This window comes from Cinclus cinclus, chromosome 1, assembly GCF_963662255.1.
Source record: "Cinclus cinclus chromosome 1, bCinCin1.1, whole genome shotgun sequence".
NCBI classification, from domain to species: domain Eukaryota; kingdom Metazoa; phylum Chordata; class Aves; order Passeriformes; family Cinclidae; genus Cinclus; species Cinclus cinclus.
This window is the reverse complement of record NC_085046.1, coordinates 125,580,886-125,598,417: the sequence shown is the minus strand read 5'-3', so window position 1 is coordinate 125,598,417 and position 17,532 is coordinate 125,580,886. Positions and strand designations below refer to the sequence as shown.

The window sequence follows — 17,532 nt, the reverse complement described above, 5'->3', positions numbered from 1 at the left end:
CCGGCGGCCGCTCGGGCCCGGCGCGGCTCGGGGCCCGGCCGCGCAATGTCCGGCCCCCGGCACGGCGGGCTGGCCGGCCGAGCGGGCGGCCCTTGCCCTTGTGTGCCCCCGAGCCCGGGCAGGGCCGCGGGGCGGAGCGGTTCCTCCGCAGGCGGGGGGCGGTGCCGGCGGCGGCGATGGCGGCGCTCATGGTATCATCGCTCGTGACATCGCTGGCGCGGCCTTTCCGCCGCGGCCCCGCTGGCCTGGGGACGGCGCTCCGGCGGGACACAGCGCCCTGCGGCCGGGGGTGGCCCAGGACTCAGGTAGCGGGGGGAGCGCGGGCCGCTTCCAGGGACTGCTTGGAATGCGCTGCCCGGGGGGGCGCTGGGGAGTCCCGACCCTGGAGGTGTTTAAGGGAGGACTGGACGTGGCGCCCAGTGCCGTGCTGTGTTTGATGTGGTGGGGTTCGGTTGTTTGTGCGAAAACCGAGCCCTGGGCTGGCTCCCTTGAGCGGTGCGGGTTTGGTTTTTGCTTCCAACCTTGTGCTTGCTCCGTACTTCTGGTTTGTGTTCAGTCTACTGCTCTGTTCCTGTTTTCAGGCGTAATCGTGAGCTTCTGTTGAATATACTTCAAATACCCGCTTGGTGAAGTGGCGTTTTGTCTTATGAGGGTTTTTTAACATTTTAAAGTTTGCTTGTTTGTTTTTTCAGAATCTGAAATATAACCGGTGGTACAGACAAGAAAAACCTTTTATAACTCGGAGTGCTAATGTTCATTAATCATTAACCTATCGTACGATTCTACACAGGTGCTTAGAAAAAGTCTTCAGAGGGGGGTTGTGCTGTCAACAGGGTCCTTTTTGGTTTATGAAGCTCATAAGCTGATTTCTGGCTTTGCTGAGGTTCATGCAAGCTTCAAAGGTAATATTTTCAAAATTTGAATTCTGGTTATTTCAGTGTGAAACTTAATATTTTTAGTGCTAGAATTATTAAGGGAGATGGTGTAATGCTTTTGATATTTTTCCCATTAAGTTTGCATGTAGCATCATATCATGAGAGGATGCTTTTGAATTGGTTATGGAAGGTGTGGTAGTACTTCAACAGGTGATTATTTCAGGTGTAACCGAAAGCAGATTAGCAGCTCCTCCTGTCAGGGATAGAACACCTACACAAGGTGGATAATAACTAATTTGTTGCCCAGTCTTATTATCTTTTATTGAGCAACTATGAGAGAGTGCTTCATAGGAAATTGAGAAACATCTTCTCTTTCTGTAACACTAAAAAAGGGGAAGCAAAAGCTTGATTTACCTACTAGAAAACAATTTAACAAGTGGTAAAATGTTTTTTTCATATTATCCCTTGAATAAGAGTAGTGTCACTGTGAGAAGGACAGTAACAATATCTTAAAAGGGGATATTTTTGCAGACTTAGAACTTGTCTGTCTAAATAAGGATTTTCAGAGTAAGCCTGACTGAAAGGAGAAAGAGCCTAAACTGGATGTGTGCTTACTGCATAGTTGAGGCAGTAACCAGTTCAGGTAGCCTGTTTCTCTGTGCCTCAAAAAAAGGAGCATCTTAGATGTTTATGCAGATAGAAATAAAAATTCAGATAATAAATTCTTAAATGGAGAAGGAGCTGTTTCCTTTGCTAGAGCAGGAGCATCAGTGAGTAGATTTGAAATAGCTACTCAGTACACAATTAGGGAATAATAGTAATGAGGATTAAAGAAGTCATCATTTCTCATGAGGAGCATTGCTTAGTTCCCTTTGGTGTTTTCAGTGCTCCCACATGAATGTGATGTTTACATTGCCAAGAAAAGCAATGCTAACAGGCTTTCTATACAAGACATGTAATAAATATGGTGCAAATAAGGGTAAAATAGAAATACCTGAAAAATACTCTAAAGTAATAAAAGTATAATAATTTATATAAAACACCTTGTGGGAAATGCATTCAGAGGTCTTGAGTTCTCAGCATTTAGTCATTAGATATGGTAGTAGTGTTCAGGTCAGCAAGCAAACATAACTGTTTAGTGAAGATCATACTGAAGATGTACTGCAAAGCTAATTTTGGACGCTAAAATCCAAAGTCCATGTAGACTGCTACCTTGTATTTGAAAGGGTTGAAAGAATACATTTAGAGACAGCAGGGTTAAAAATTGTCCACAATGCATTGATTTATATTCTAGGATCTTTTTAAGATGAAGAACAGGCTTTTGTGTTCAGTAGCTTTCAATATTTTACTACTTCTGTAAAGAAAGACTTTAAACTGACTTGACTTTAAGCTGACTTTAAACGTGGCTACCATATTTAGTAGGTGACTTGAAAAAGGAAACCTTATAAACATGATTAGTTTTTATTAAAGGGGTTAGAGCTTATGTTTTGACTTCCAAGTTTGATCATGGATCCAGGAGTGATACCAAAGAGACAATAAGCATAGGTAAAAGGTCTGTAAAAAGTTAAGGCTCTACACTTAAAAGATAAACTTTTTATGCTTAAATGTTGGCAGAAGAGTAAACCTGAAATTTGTTCTTCTCCAGTACAGTTACATATGTCAACAGTATTACATATCTGCTTGCCTTTGTGTTATTTTCCTAGTAATTCCATCTTTTTTCATGCTATAATCCTCTGTAGTGTGGCGTTTGATAGTTCTGTTTCCTGTACATTGTTCCAACTACTATATTAATTTCTATAGTACTATATTTATGTATTATAGTCATCCAGTGGGGAAATTATATTCCCCTACCATTGTTGTGTTTCAGAGTATTTTCTAGAAAAACAAAGTATCATAACAATTAGGGTGCTTAGTTCATAAAGTGATACTCCAGAAAGCCAGTTCTGATTTTCAGAATTATTTTTTCTATTAGTATCTGGAACACACAGGAGTTTCAGTAGATTAATTGTAATTTTTGCGGTTGTACTTGGGGAAATCCTAAGGACTTCAGTCAGAAACCCTTTAAGCAATGTTTTCTTTTGGCTTGTGAGTAAATTATGGGACCCACTCAAACTGCAGTAATATTCCGGCAAAACTGGGGGGGTCATATTGAGAGTGAAGAATATTTTTCAAAGTTGGGGTTTTTTTCATTGTTATTGTAAGATTTAAATTCTCTACATATACTAATGAAGGGGCTTTGTCACTGTCAACTCTGTTGTACTTGCTTTCCTGACCCATTTTCCGTACATCTTTTTTCTTTTCTGCCATTTTCACAAGTTAAAAAATAAGGTTTGTGTAGTAGTCTGATTCAATGAGAAAGACACCTTAGAATGTTAAATCTGTCCAGCAAGCAAAGATGTCTTGCTGAAAGCTGTTGTAGTTTCACTGGAGAGGCACCAATTGTCATCCTTGTTATGCAGTGTACATGTTGCTTATCAATCCTGCTGTGCTTGTAAGTTTGAAATGATGGCCTAAAAATGAGCTATATCATTTTCAGCTAGGTTGTCTTGCTCTGAAATGTTTTGGTTTTGGTGATAATGTCTTAATTAACTGTAATTTGTTCTTCTGTTCCCATAATTTTAATTCCTTCATAAGTGGAAGATGTGATAGAACAAGCAGATTACCTGTATGGGAGTGGAGAAACTGAAAAGCTATATCGGTTGCTGGTTCAGCATAAAAATAGGTACTTCATTGCCTTGGGACAATACTGTGGCTTCTTTTCTATGCTCTTCTGTGTCTGTTTTTCGACTAATACTCTCACTGTAGAATGCTGGAGAACCTACTTTTCACCCCTATGTAAGCAGGAAAGAAGGACTTGTGATCTTTTTCCTCCTAATGGAAAAATGAATGAAGAAAGAACTGATAGTTGTAGAAGGTGAGGGTTAACCCTCAAGTTTTTCAGTCATGGTTGTTTATTTTGTTACTCTAAGAACTCCTTAAAATAAACTGCAAAATTCTGAAAGACTCTAAAATCTCTATTGAATTAGTAAGGCAGTGGTAGTTATTTAAAGTGTAATGAAGCAGTGTTCCATACCAGTATGTCTTGGACTGTATATGCTTGGACTGTAACCTACACTACACCATTTGTTAAAGTGATATAAATAAGTGCATAAATGTACAGGTTTATGTGCTAATGGTGTGGCCAATCTGTGGTTTTGTTATTTTTTTTTCTAGGAAGAATTTAATAATTTAAGTAAAATTTGAGGAAAAAAAGGTGCATAGTGATTTAAGTATTCCAAATAAGCATCAATACAAACCAGCAGAGTGCTGGAAAAAATAGCCATCTATCTAAGAACAGAGTAGCCCTCCTTTTCTTTCTGGTGTTTTGAGTGATACCATTGGAGTTTCTTAAATCTATATCTTTTTTCTGAGAAAATAAAAACCTTTCCTGCAGGTGTGTTTGCTCTGCAGACCAGAATGGCAGAACAAAGGTATTGTCAGAGAGCCTATGATAGTGGGCTTTCATTTGCTGTTTGTTACCTTGGGGTTGTACATAGAATGACAGATGATTCTCTGTTGTCCTGTCACCCACTTGAGAAAAGACTCGTTTTTGCTTTGTTTCCCTGATTGCTTTAAAACATGAGTGTTTCTGTTCCAAACCAGCGACGATGCAGAGTTGTTATGGCGGCTGGCACGGTCATCACGGGATCTGGCTCAGCTTGGTAGTACTTCAGCAGAGGAGAAGAAACAACTGACATATGACTCCCTTGAGTATGCAAAAAAGGCACTTGAAAAAAATGAATCAAATTCTGCAGCACACAAGGTGAGCCGTACAAAATTACTGAAAACAAAACAAATGCCATTGTGCTGATTTAGGCAACTTCAACATAGTTTAACTTTTCAGTTGAGAATGAATGAGGTTTCTAGTTCTGCCTAATGTTTTTGGAAGATCTGAGTTCAGACTTTTCCAGATAAACTTCCTCTAGGGAAACAGAAATATTCAGTATGTGCAGGACCATGGAAAGAAGTGACTGATCACGGTGATTACGGTAATCAGCTCCTTCTATCCTGATGTAGCCTTAAAAATGTTGTACATCCTACATTCACATACCTTTTCTGTCAGGCTCTGTCAAGTTTCACCTTGGCTGCATTCTGCCCTTTTTTTTTTATTTTTGGTCCTGCTTTTCTCACAGGCAAAGAGGTAGCAAAATGTAGTCACTTGCCTTGGTATGTTGGATCAGAAGAGGACATTGATTCCCCCTACACATGAAGACCAGCAGCTTGCTCTGATATTGATTGAGCTGTTCACAACAAATACTTATTGTTTGTTGTTGTTTGTGGTGGTGGCAGTTGTTCTGGTTGCAAGTTTTTAAAAATCTTCATTTAGTATAGTGCTGTATTAAATGTTTTATTTGTGTTATTTGAATTACAGTGGTATGGAATTTGCCTCAGTGATGTTGGAGACTATGAAGGAATCAAGACTAAAATTGGAAATGCTGTTATCATCAAAGAGCATTTCCAGGTAATGCAGTTTACATGTAACAAGATTAATGTGTCCAGTATGTAGATTGTGTGGCAGCTGGTAACTAATTTTTGGTGAAATATTGAAAGCATACTTCTGCTCAGACTTCCTAGTAGCACTTTGTTTTTAGGGTTACTGTGACACATGGTCCAGAAATGCCCCAGAAACAAGGAATACAAATTGTCTCCTGCAGTAAACTAAGTCACTTTGGAAGGGAGTCTTGAAATAGCTGAAGTGCTTTAGACACCTCTGAGGACTAGATCAGTTGTAACTGTGATACTGAGAAATGGCAGTGTGACTGTCCTTTTAGCTGTGGATTATGTAACAGTAAAGGACAAATACTGGAGAATATGAAGAGCTACTAATTTTATATTACCAGAGATTATATAAAAATCTGAACATGCCATGACTCAAATGCAACTTTTAATAAGCTACTAAAGAGACAGGCTCAGACATCTGTCGGTGTCATCAGATTTTTGGAGGTGAGCTGATTAGGTTGTGCACTGAATAAATAGTGTGTTGCCTTGAAATTCTACACACCAATCTTGTTTAATTAACAGTAGGATAACAAATCTATTTTAAAATGTATTTTAATCCATGTGTCAGAGCAACTTCTTTACATATTGTGTTGTTTTCTTCTCCCTGTACCAGAGGGCCATTGAACTGAATCCAAAAGATGCTACAACAATTCATCTTATAGGGATTTGGTAAGATGTATTTTCAAACTAAAGTTAGCACATGGCACAGAAAAATACAAGACTACAAAATACCTTGCATGAATTGCAGAACTGCTTGGAATAATTCAGAATGTACTTGTAACAATTTGGTGCAAGCATGAAAACATATTGAACAGATACAGGACGTTGTGCTTTGAAAAAGTCTAGCTATTAATTCTTATGCAGTTGAAAAGATGAAAAATAATTATTCATTTAGTTTATTTGTATGGAGCTATTAAAAACTCTTTTTGCATATGTTAAGTTTGCTTCATAGAATCCATAGTGGGCATCAGTAAGTAGTAGCTCATTTTGTTCTGGGGTGCAAATGGAGTCAAAACTCAGCACTGGCTTTATGTTGAATTTCAGTGATGGCTGCAACTTAATACGATCCCTGAAAAGCTATCAAAAATGAGATGTATTCCTAAAATATTTCTGTTGCTATCTGACAGAATACAGTATTGTAAAAGTTGCATTAAATAAAGTGAGCTTATAAATGCATATGTATTAACTAAAAATCACTGAAATTGAATTTACTGCTCAGTGAAAGTGATACTAAGAATTACTGTTACCTAGCAGGCAAATGGAATGGAAATTGAACTTTCCAGAGTAACCAGGGTATTCTGTGCAAGTGGTGTCATGGAAAGCAGTATCATTTACACGTTAATGAGAGACTCCAGACAGCACTTTTGATTATTTGTCTGAAAATGACCAAAGGTGTTACATTGTTTTACTGAAGATCTCTACTGTAATATTGAGAGATTGGAAACTTTATTTTTTCAGCATCCATCATTTATTCCCACATGATCTAACAATTGCAATTGTCCAGATTTATATGCTACCAGCTGCCTGAGCCTCAAAGTCAGTTTTGAGATAGGAAACTTAAGATATTGTTCCTAAGTAAAATTGGAAAAGATGATCAGAAATGCTGGATTAATGCTGCTTTTGGCTCTAAAATCTTTCCATGTTGTGTATTTAAATATACTTATTTCTGAATTCCAGAGCCATCTTGATCTGAAACTGGCATTTAGTATCAGCTAGTTCTTGAGTATTTTTCTCTTTTCTCTTTCTAACCTGTCCCTGACTGAATCCCTTTCTGATAAGGCACATCTAATGACAGAATTTCAATTCCAGCTGTGTGTTCCATGTCTTGCCCCCCTCTCCTCCAAACATTTGCAGTTACTAATTTTTCAACTCCTCTAGAATGCTCTATTTTACACAGTGAATAACAGTTATAATATCATTGTGGGAGGCTGCTAAAGTGAATATCATTGTTTAATGTTTGCACCTAGAATGTTCTGTGCACTTGAAATGCTTCAGTAAAAATGTTTAATCCTTCCAGCACCAATAAGATAGGTGACTGATTGATTACCTGTGTTATTTAGTAGATAGAAAAACGGGGTAGCATGGCTTAGCCTAGAGCACAGTGGTTTGATTCTTGAATTTATTTTCATTCTTATAGATCAGAGTCTCAGGAATGTACTGCAGATCTACTTTATGTTAATAATTGAGAAAAGCAAAGTAGTGTTGAGGTAAGGCAATGACATTACTCAGTTGTGCTGCTTTTGCAAATACATTAGAAAAAAATACACATAAATCATTAAAATCATTCAAGTTCAAAATCTGTCTCATGCTTAGTAATCACCCCAGTTTTAGCTAATGTAGTTAGTTCCCAGTAAAATACACACCAAAAATTCTTTAGCAGCAGCTTCAGACATCCTGCTATTTTCTTTTACAGCTGTAAGAACACTCTTATAGAACTTGCGGTGTGTCTGCAGTTTTGACTCTTGAAATCAACAATTATGACATCCAGTTGTTATGTCCAACAACAATTATGAGAGTGTTGCTCTAAAACAAGAGAAATGGAAAAGGTAGATAAAAATTTTATTTTTGCTTTAGGTGTTACTCCTTTGCTGAGATGCCATGGTACCAAAGAAAAATAGCTGCAACGCTCTTTGCCACACCACCAACCTCAACATTTCAAGAGGTACAGTATGAAAATATTTCATGGATTCTTCCCCCCCCACAAAGCTGATGATACACTTTTTATGTATTTCCCTGACAAAGCTGACCTCTCGTTATGGTACAGAGTTGTGAGTTTACAACTGTCAATAATAAAATTAGAATAGAACAGGAGAGTAAGGGGTATCGAAAAGCATAAAACCCTTTCATTTTATTCAGCTATAGCACACAGAGAATAGTGTAAATCATTTTGTGTAGTTTTTGCATGAGAAAATAATAAGTTATATGTAACTTAGTTTGCATTTACCGTTGCGCTCTCTTGCAAATAACTGTCTGTACCAGTCCAGGGCTGATGATTATATGGTGGTGTTATGCCATGTACTTATTTCATAATTCTAATAGATTTTATCCCCATATAACTAAATGCAAAAAGCAACAGCTTGCTTTGTTACTTAAGATAACAAATACTCTTTCATTCTCTGGCCACATATGGTGTGGGTTTTTCTCAATTGAAAGTACTTCTGTTCCTCTTTTCTGTGATGATTCCTTCTGTCATACACCCTAAAACATACTGTTCAGATGTTTATCCTTTAAAATCACGTGTCTAAAACTGTGTGTGTCTAAACCAGTGTGGCATCTTATTTAAACAGCCATACATATATAGAAGCTTGACAATTAAATGTGCAACAGAAAAGTTTGGTGCTGCTGTTTTAATCTTTGTTTAGAGCAACCAATAACTGTTTTGCTCTCTTCAAGTGGGGGGGGCAGGAGTCACTAGAAAGTAATTGTAGCAGGCTGCTTGCTGTTACACAGAAAGCAATTTAAGAGCTGATTGAAAAAGAAATAAAGCTTTTTAATGGAATGTCAAGCTTGTAAGTTTTGCTGAAAAACCACACTCAGAAGACTACAAAATGTCAGCCAGGATTTCAAATGCTGTCACAATAATGCCAATCCCAGCATTCAGTTCTGTAGCACCTAAGCTCACTGAAGAAGCAAACTTATACTGGAAGGATTTCTGCAGTTTCAGTACAAAATCTGCTTTGTAGATAATGTCCACCCTTTCAAGTTCTGTAAGACCTTCTTCCCTCCAACTACCATTAGGAAAAGTTAGGGATGGACTGAAATTTCATATGTGCTGGATAGGAAACTTGTTGAAAATGTGTGGATATCATAGATGTTTATCTTCATGTAAGAAGTTACTTACTTGTGCTCTGTTGGAGTCAGTTCTCTCTCAAATATTAATAACCTGAATCATAAGATTTGTTTCATCTATGAAATTTGTTCATGAGAAATGGATGGGGGAAACTACAGATGTGCTGAATAGTACAAACAAAATTCAAAATTTATCTTGACAAGTTGAATCAGAAAAACACATTTCAGTTTGGTAGGAAAAAGTAGGAGTTAATACACTTATGGAAAAAGTGGTAGGCATTTAGGTAAGTACTAGTTCCTTTGAGATGATGTCAAATCTAATTCTACATTGAATGAGAACCATCAGTAGCATGCTGAGTTAATAAAATAAGATCATGGACAGGAACTCCTTCTTCAAGTACATGCATAAGGTTTGACTATTGTGTTGAGTTTATTCTCCACTTTAAAGAATGCTACTGTGTCTTTACAGGCTCTTCGTTACTTCCACATGGCAGAAGAAGGTAAGACTTCGTGGCTTGTTTTCACTGAAAAATATCTTTTAGGATTGATGACTTGCAGTAAACCTCTAGCAATCAGTATTACCTTCATAACTGTAGCCATCAAACCCAAAACAGTAGTATATGATCAGCTGGTAAATGTGGTGTGCCAGTCAGCACACTGGGCTGTTAGATTGAAACATTTTATCAGAGATACTTAAAAGGATGTTACATACCTAGTATACATCACTTACATGTAACATGAAGATTTTTTTCAGAGTAAATACTAAAGTGAAATTTGTACCTTCCTGAGAATAAAGTACTCTTCCTTAAGGAATTCAACAGGAGCACAGGGAGGCAGAAGAAATAAAAAGGGAATGCTGTGTTACTTTTTCAGAATTTTCTTAAGAGTCTAAAAGTCCTCCATATTCTAAATAGAAAACAGAAAAAGCAGAGTTCTTATTATGTTCAGAGATATTATGATCAGAATGGCAGTCTTGACAGTTAAACTGTCCAGAGGATATATAAAAAAAAAAAAATTAACATGTTATTTCTCCAGGAGTGAGACCATAAGCAAAACTCACTAGCTGAAAGATAAAGGAAGACAAGGGTAAACAGTATTTTATGAAAGATTTATTGTTAAATTATTGAAGATTAGAGGGAAGGCTCATAGTGTGTCTTCCCCTGAGCGTCAAGTTATGCATCTGTGAACTGGAACAATTAACTTAATCTCAAAATGTGCCTCCAAAACACCTTCATATGTTTTGAAACCTGACCTTAAATCCAGCAGTAGAGAAAGCCTATGTTATAAGTAGGGACAGCAGGCAAGATTAGCCTTTAATAATGAATGATGCTTTATAAAAGCAAGGTTTAAATCTCTCCTTAAAAAATGTGTAGTGTGGATGCTAATAGTTTTGTTTTCTTCTGTGCAGCAAAAACTAAGCTGGTATCTGTGTGTGCTAGGAAATGTGCACTATTTTCTCTTGTCTATACCTGCTGAGATGGTTACATTGTGTGTTGTACCTGCTAGGTCCAGAAAAGCCCAAAACCTGCAAAGCAAAGCTGGTATGCGTTACACTCACTGCTTTGCTCTTTGTGAGGAATCTAGTCTCATTCAGTATATTCAGCAAGCTGCTAGTTAATACAATTGTTTATGAGACAAAAATCTATCAAGTGAAAGTTTGACACTGGCTTCCTTTTGATCCAAAGCCAAGCTATATTTTCTGAAACAAGTATCAAAGTATAGTACCAAAGTACAGTATGCTCCTAATTCTCATCTAAAGCTTTTCTCCTGTCTCTATGCAGCTGATCCAAATTTCTACAGTAAAAATTTGCTCTTTTTGGGGAAAACATACTTGAAGTTAAACAATAAGAAGATGGCTCTTCTGTGGCTAAGCAAAGCAAAGGAGTATCCTGCACAGACAGAGGAGGACAAACAGGTAGGAAGTTAAGAACTGTAATTGTACAATCGTATATTGTATCCAACATGTATGACATCATGGCAGTGGAATGTTTCATAAAATAACTCAGGGGAAGTTGTAGTTCAGCACCTTCAATTCAGAATCACATCAGGACCAAAAAATTCGAGTATGTTACTAGTCACCTCTGAAAATAGTGGTTGGAAATACTGTGTTTTATTCATAGCAGAGAACTGTACCCCTTTCTTCTTCATGAAAGAAGTGCTAACAATGACCCAGCCTTAGCTGTGTTGCTGAAGTTCAGGCTGTCACCTTCACTAGCCTCTTTCTCTGTGAACACAGATTCACCTTTGACATGCCTGAAATGGGTAAGGTAGGAATTATATTTTGGAATAACTCACAGTCATGTGAACACAAGGAAAAGGAAAACAAAGATGTACCATAACCTTAACATTGCAGTTCCTTATAAAAACATAGCAAAACATAGCAAATCTCACTTTATTACCCTTGGAAACTGTGCAGGATTCTGGTTTGAAGGCTAGCCATCTCCTTCCTACCTAAACATTCAAAGTACTTCCAGGAGAGGTAATCCATTAGACTTCTTCATACCTGATAATGCATTCAGTATAAACCAAAGCATTTGCAGTTACCTTTCAAAAACAATCCTGTTAGCATTAGGACTAAAAAAACCTGATTTCCATTTGATTTTCTTATTGTTGATTGACCTCTATTTCACATTTAACATTAAGCGGCAGTTGAGATGTACATTCTGCAGCTCCATGCAATACTATGGATGTCCAAAGTAAGAAATCCTTTGGTTGGATTTTGCATTTCACATTTCAGAAAAAACACTACCGAGGTAGGGTTTCAGAATGCCTGTGTAGATTTGCCAATAACCCTCAAACCATTTCTTCCAAAAGTGAGTCCTTTTAGTAACATCTTTCAGTGGAAATATGAATCTGACATTCCTCCAGTGCCTTGCAAAATGTTTAGGAATTTAATAGCCTGAAGAAGCAGTGGTCTCAGGTGTGAAAGAAATTGGTCAGTTCTTCAGACAGTTACTAGTAGCTAGAGGCACATGTGAAACCAGTGATCCCAAAAACTTGTCTTTCTTTAGGAACCATACAAAGTATAGTCAGGAGTGAATTCTGTGCAGTAGCCAAGTTGTTAAACTGCTGATCTGCTTCAGCTACTTGCAGCCTCCTATATATGTTAGATAGATAGATAGATAGATAGATAGATAGATAGATAGATAGATAGATGTTTCCTAATCACTTAGAGGGGTGCAGAGCTGTTGAACTGAGAAAGGCAGCATTCTCCCCATTCTCTGAGTGAATGTGTAAAATACAAAATTCATTGGGAATTAGACTTGATAGTCCACTGTGAAGGAAACTGGCCTGTGCAGACATTTGAATTCTTGTCTCAGCATAACTAGGGTTTTTTGAACATTTGGTACTGCAGATACTGAGAGGTATCTGGCTTACACTGTCTGCATGGCTTGCTGCGTCATTACCAGAAGTTTGTTGGGTTGGAGGTTTTTTTGTGGTTTGAGGAGGGAGGAGAGGGTGTTGAGACTTTTTATGCTGTTTTGTTCAGTTTGTTGTTGCGAGGTGTTTTAATATGAATGTTAGAGATCATATTAAAATTTTATTAGGTTTTAACCAGAAACCTTAGGCAAACAGAGCCTCAGAAATGGTCTCACACTTATTAGTCACTGCCTAAAGCATTGAAAACTCTACGTTGGTTGGTATGGTCAGAGGTAGGACAACTTCCTTCATGCTAGTCTTGGACTGCAGCAAATCAAGAACTAGTACTTGTATTCAACACAAATAAACTTAATTTATGTAGTAAGTGAATTACACTGAAGACCTCAGCTTAAGTGTTTTATTCCTATCCATATTTCAAGTATTGAGCATCTTAAACTACAGAATAAAAATTACTTGTCCTAGGACTGGTTTGACTTTACACAATTGCAGTGAAACTCTGGGTGCTTGTGAGGGAAGTTTTGCTAGAAGAGCCTGGAACTGCCTGGGACTGTTATGTTACATTTATTTCTTTCAGGTACAGAAAGAAGCTTTGGAACTACTTAATTCTATATAAGAAGAAACAAGATAATGGGAATTCAGTGCCTCAGGTTTGAGCAGCATAGGAAAAAGGCCCCAAATACTACTTTGGTTTAGTGAAGCTGTTACTAAAAGTACAGCTCATATCTTCTATCTCTCTCTCATTTCTATTAAACTTTGAATTGGAAGATCCATTTCATTATGTGATCCTGTCTGTTCATTTACGTGGGAATGAAGGGAGCTTCATTCACAAGCAGGGTTTGTAGTTAGACAGAAAAGGCTGGGAGAGTGATAGCATGGGGTTAAATAAAGTATTTTACACTTTTAAACTACACGTTATTTATGAGGAATAATGAGAAATGTGACTAGCATAAGTTTAAAGAAAGGAGGGAAAGGGTCATGACATAATTAGAATCCTGCAGATTTTTCTGCAGTGTTTTCCTGTAAGGTTAAATGGTTAAATGGTTCAAGAGTTACAGATGTTCCTATAGATTTATCATTAAGGCTGCACCATCTTAATCCCAAAACTATTAAATGCTAGTGTTTGACTTTGCAGAAGGTGTTGTGGTTTAAAGTAAAAAATTGAAGGGAAAACAATCCCTTTATGGGTGATGTGAGCAAGTGCAGTGAGAATTTTTCCAATGATTTAGTGGCTGTAAACGTTTGTTGGGCACACACACTACCCTAGACTGTAACAACAGGAGCAATACACACTCCCAGTACATGAGAAAGGAACTACTGTGTGGAAGGATGTGGACTGTTGTTTGTAGACATAAAACTTTATTCTTGTTCTTTCTACTAATTTTCACCAGAAATACAAAATTACCTAAGTTAGGTGTCCAGCCAAACACTATATTCCAATTACCCAAGAGAAAAAGTGGAGTAAATAATGGGAAAAATGGTAGGCAATCACTTACATGTGGTATTGACTGTAGAACAGCCTAGAAAAAGTTGACTAGAAATACCTAATATTTGCTTTCCTAGGAAAGGGTATTGCAGTTTCTAGGAGGAAGATGAACAGCATAAATTGCCTAGACCAACAAACCAAGCCCAAGCTAAGTCCGCAGTAAAAATTCACAGTTGAGAGACATTCTGGGGCTTAAATTAAAGCCTGATGCCACAAAACTACAGTTCAAACAGGGCCATAAAGTAATTATTATTTTTATATTAGTAAAGCATCATAATGAAGTCCTCTATGTCACAGTGCGTCAGGGTAGATGGTAGAGTGTTTGAGAATTTTCTGCATTGATATTTTACAAAAACATCTGCATAGTTGCTTCTAGTGCCTTTGTGGCAGAGGCACCTTTACTTAGGTGCTTTTGCTGCTGCTGCACAAAGGAAGAATATCCAGTACTGAGTAATAGCTGTGGAGTGTGAAAAGCAGCTGAGTTGCAGGAAGAAATGAAACAACAAAACCCATGAGCTACACAACAGTTCCTTCAAGTAGTATTACCTCCCTGGTACTCTGGTCTGATCTGCAACCCTTGCTGCCTTCCCTCTTTTTGCTGTCTTACTCACTCACACCAAATATATGTGAAATATGGGGAGTTCAAGTGGGAAAAAAATTACAACGTAGTCTTACTGAAATAACCAGAAAATTCAACTATTGTACACACATGCACACAGGTACATTAATTTTGCTTTCTTTTCCGCTGGAGCCATTCTTTCAGTCAGGCCCTTGACACCAATTCACAGATCATACACGTGGACAGAAAGCTGTGTTTTTTTCATGCTTACTAATCCTTACCCCCAGGAAAAAACACTGCAGATATGAGACAGCTGAAGTTACCAAAACAATAAAACAACTACATTCTTGTGATGTGCTGTCTTTTTTATTTTGTTCAGTTACTCACAGATTCACAAAATTCAGCAGTTGGTAGTGGGTCACCAAGTCATTCATTAGTGCAAATTCATTAACTGTGACATTTAGCCCTCCTTCTCTTTTAGGCAAGTGACGCTCCCGGTGCTTGGCCTTGATCCTTCTTGGTTTGTTTTCTTAAACTTCCTCCATTCTAACCAGTATAAGTGATAATTTAAGTGGATTTGCACCTTAAATGAATTTAGTGCTGTATAAACATAACGTGGTTTTGCAGAATGTATTTGGTGGTGTATGAAAAAGCCTCAAAGTAGTGGAAATTTTTGAAGCTCTTACATGAAATTTTCTGTAAGACAGCAGTCTGCACCACTGCTGTGACCAGAGCTCTGTACAGGTACAGCTCCAGTGTAAGCTGTGCATATTGAATACAAAGCCTCGAGACGATTCAAGATGTAGAAAAATAAATTTTTGGCAGAATTCAGCTGCTGCATTGCAAATATACATGAACAGTTATAGCAGGTTTTTTTTCCACATGTACACTTTTAACAGTGCAATATGATATGTTAACACACGTGTGTTGAATCGTATTCTAAAATTATTTTCATGTGTGTATAAAATTCTGTGTACTTTAAATGTAATGGAATTTACAGGTAATATTTAAAGCATATTACAAATGGTGATTTAAAACACGTTTTTACTCTATAATAAGGAAGCACAGTTTGCTAAAAGTAACAGTTAATATAATTCACATGAATAAGGTGTTAAATTGTAGTATTTTTTAAACGCATCTTTGCACTTCAGCAAATATGTGCCAATAAAACTGATTTTAAAATGCTTTTATATTATTGTGCACTTAAGACAAATCTGACCTACATAAAGGGATGACAGGTTGTAGAAGTACTTCATTCAAGTACATCTAAATTTCTGTAAGAACTTTAGAGAAATGAGAGTATTTAATACTAAATAATATTTTTATCTGCAAAGCTTAAGTAACTTTCCTTTTATTTGAGTTTTCTAGATCCAGTATCTGAAACTGAACATGAACACAGAAAGCAGCAAAATTCACATTACCTTTTGTATACCCTTATAGCTCAGTTTACATTAATATAACTCTACAAAGTTATAAAAAGGACATCACAGATTGAAAAGGGAAACCAAATAAAACAAAACCAAATTAAAACAAAACCAAAAAAAAAAAAACCTGCAAGACACCAGACCAAGAAGAGAATGGGTAATATTTTCTCTTTTATTATTTTTTTCTTTGAAGATTACCTAACATCTTCATGGTAATAACCCAAGGTACTATGTAAACAAATTTCAATGCTGCTCAAATGAATTAAAATACTCTGTTCAGCTCCTGCAGTAAGTCAGAACAGTGGCACCAATTCCTTTCAACATTAAATCACATTCATCTCTTTGTACATGACTCTTGTGCAAGTAGTAAAGGTTTTATTCATGACCTTGGCTACATCAGTAGAGAGGGATATATCAGCTATTTATGTATTTTAAAAAATTAAATGGACAGAAGAACAGATTCTGTCATCTCAAATACCAGCAGCATCTTTCTACATATTTAGGATAAGTTTGGCCTAAGCCTTTAACACCTTTTAGAACAGCCATGCAGTAAAACAAACTTGGAGATGTTTCTTTAGAGAACACTGAGCAGTTTAAACATTTTTCTGAATGGTAAAGCCAAGATAAAGCAAATCCAGGCCCCTTTAAATGGCTGCAACTTTTCATACACTTAAAGCTCTATAAAACTAGAGCCCATTAGTATATATATTTATATTTATATATATATATTTTAAATAAGTCTCTTGTCTGCTTTCAAAATTTATGGAGGGGTTTTTCTGGTCTTTTGAAAGGGCAATAAATAAAAGTATAAAAGGCTGAACTGTTTTGCATATATTTGTGGAAGAACAGAGAACAATTTAACTTTTAGAGTTCCAGAAAGATCACTGTACAGAACAAAAAGCTTATATACAATTAAGTGTGCAATTTTAGTTGGCTGGGCCTTTTATTATGCAAGATATCCTTTTTGACTACAAGTCACTTCTACTCTTGTCCAAATCCCTCAGTTTCTTCAATGGCAAAGAGCAACTTCTCTTTTAGTTGTTCATAGCTTTTATATGGTGGCAAATCCAAACGATTAAAACTGAGCAGGAAAAAAACAGAATTTTGTTAAATATATCTAAATCCCATGTAGAACTCTACAGAATATAAAATCTTATGATCTAACAATTAGAAAAAAAAAAATAATCAGCATGATTTCACTGCCTTGGTATTTCTACCAGAAGTAAAATCAGACAAAGTTTCAGAGGAATATTTTAAGAAAAAGAAGACTGTTACCAGGTAAGAAAAACAATGGTGAAAGATTAAAGGCTGTACAAGATACAGGGAACTATAATACTTAGAAAAAGACAATATAAAATCATGATACTACTACTAATAATAATAATAATAGCAATAATAATAATAATTACTTGTAATATGTAGAAAAGGAAATTTTCAGCATGAAGTTTAATATAATCCTAATTTGATGCTTTTCAACAACAG

The 17,532-nt window shown here is 36.8% G+C and overlaps 2 protein-coding genes across 5 annotated transcripts in view; one reads left to right on the top strand and one right to left on the bottom strand.

Moving 5' to 3' along the window:
* Nucleotides 1–6: 6 nt before the first annotated feature.
* On the top strand, nt 7–13,359 carry RMDN1 (regulator of microtubule dynamics 1). The gene is made up of 10 exons (XM_062490048.1): nt 7–305; nt 791–902; nt 3,510–3,597; nt 4,518–4,677; nt 5,287–5,376; nt 6,028–6,083; nt 7,989–8,076; nt 9,673–9,703; nt 10,985–11,118; nt 13,159–13,359. The coding sequence occupies exons 1-10, from the start codon at nt 177–179 to the stop codon at nt 13,195–13,197; spliced, it is 927 nt and encodes a 308-aa protein (XP_062346032.1). The 5' UTR covers nt 7–176; the 3' UTR covers nt 13,198–13,359.
* The window catches only part of WWP1 (WW domain containing E3 ubiquitin protein ligase 1), a 67,292-nt gene continuing 57,412 nt past the window's right edge, over nt 7,653–17,532 (bottom strand). For 3 of the 4 annotated variants that reach the window (XM_062490035.1, XM_062490008.1, XM_062490016.1), the window contains one exon: nt 16,202–17,131. In XM_062490035.1, the coding sequence (XP_062346019.1) occupies nt 17,032–17,131 (100 nt within the window). In that variant the 3' untranslated portion in view covers nt 16,202–17,031. Of the gene's footprint in view, nt 7,938–16,201; nt 17,132–17,532 lie in introns of those variants that run through there. The other variant, XM_062490026.1, reaches the window with a different exon arrangement.

Excerpts from the sequence above, each read along its gene's own strand:
- RMDN1 (XM_062490048.1), top strand. The coding sequence starts at position 177 with ATGGCGGCGCTCATGGTATCATCGCTCGTGACATCGCTGGCGCGGCCT. Across the intron at positions 306-790 it reads GGGGGTGGCCCAGGACTCAG|GTGCTTAGAAAAAGTCTTCA; the intron begins GTAGCGGGGGGA and ends GATTCTACACAG. Across the intron at positions 6,084-7,988 it reads ATTCATCTTATAGGGATTTG|GTGTTACTCCTTTGCTGAGA; the intron begins GTAAGATGTATT and ends TTTTTGCTTTAG.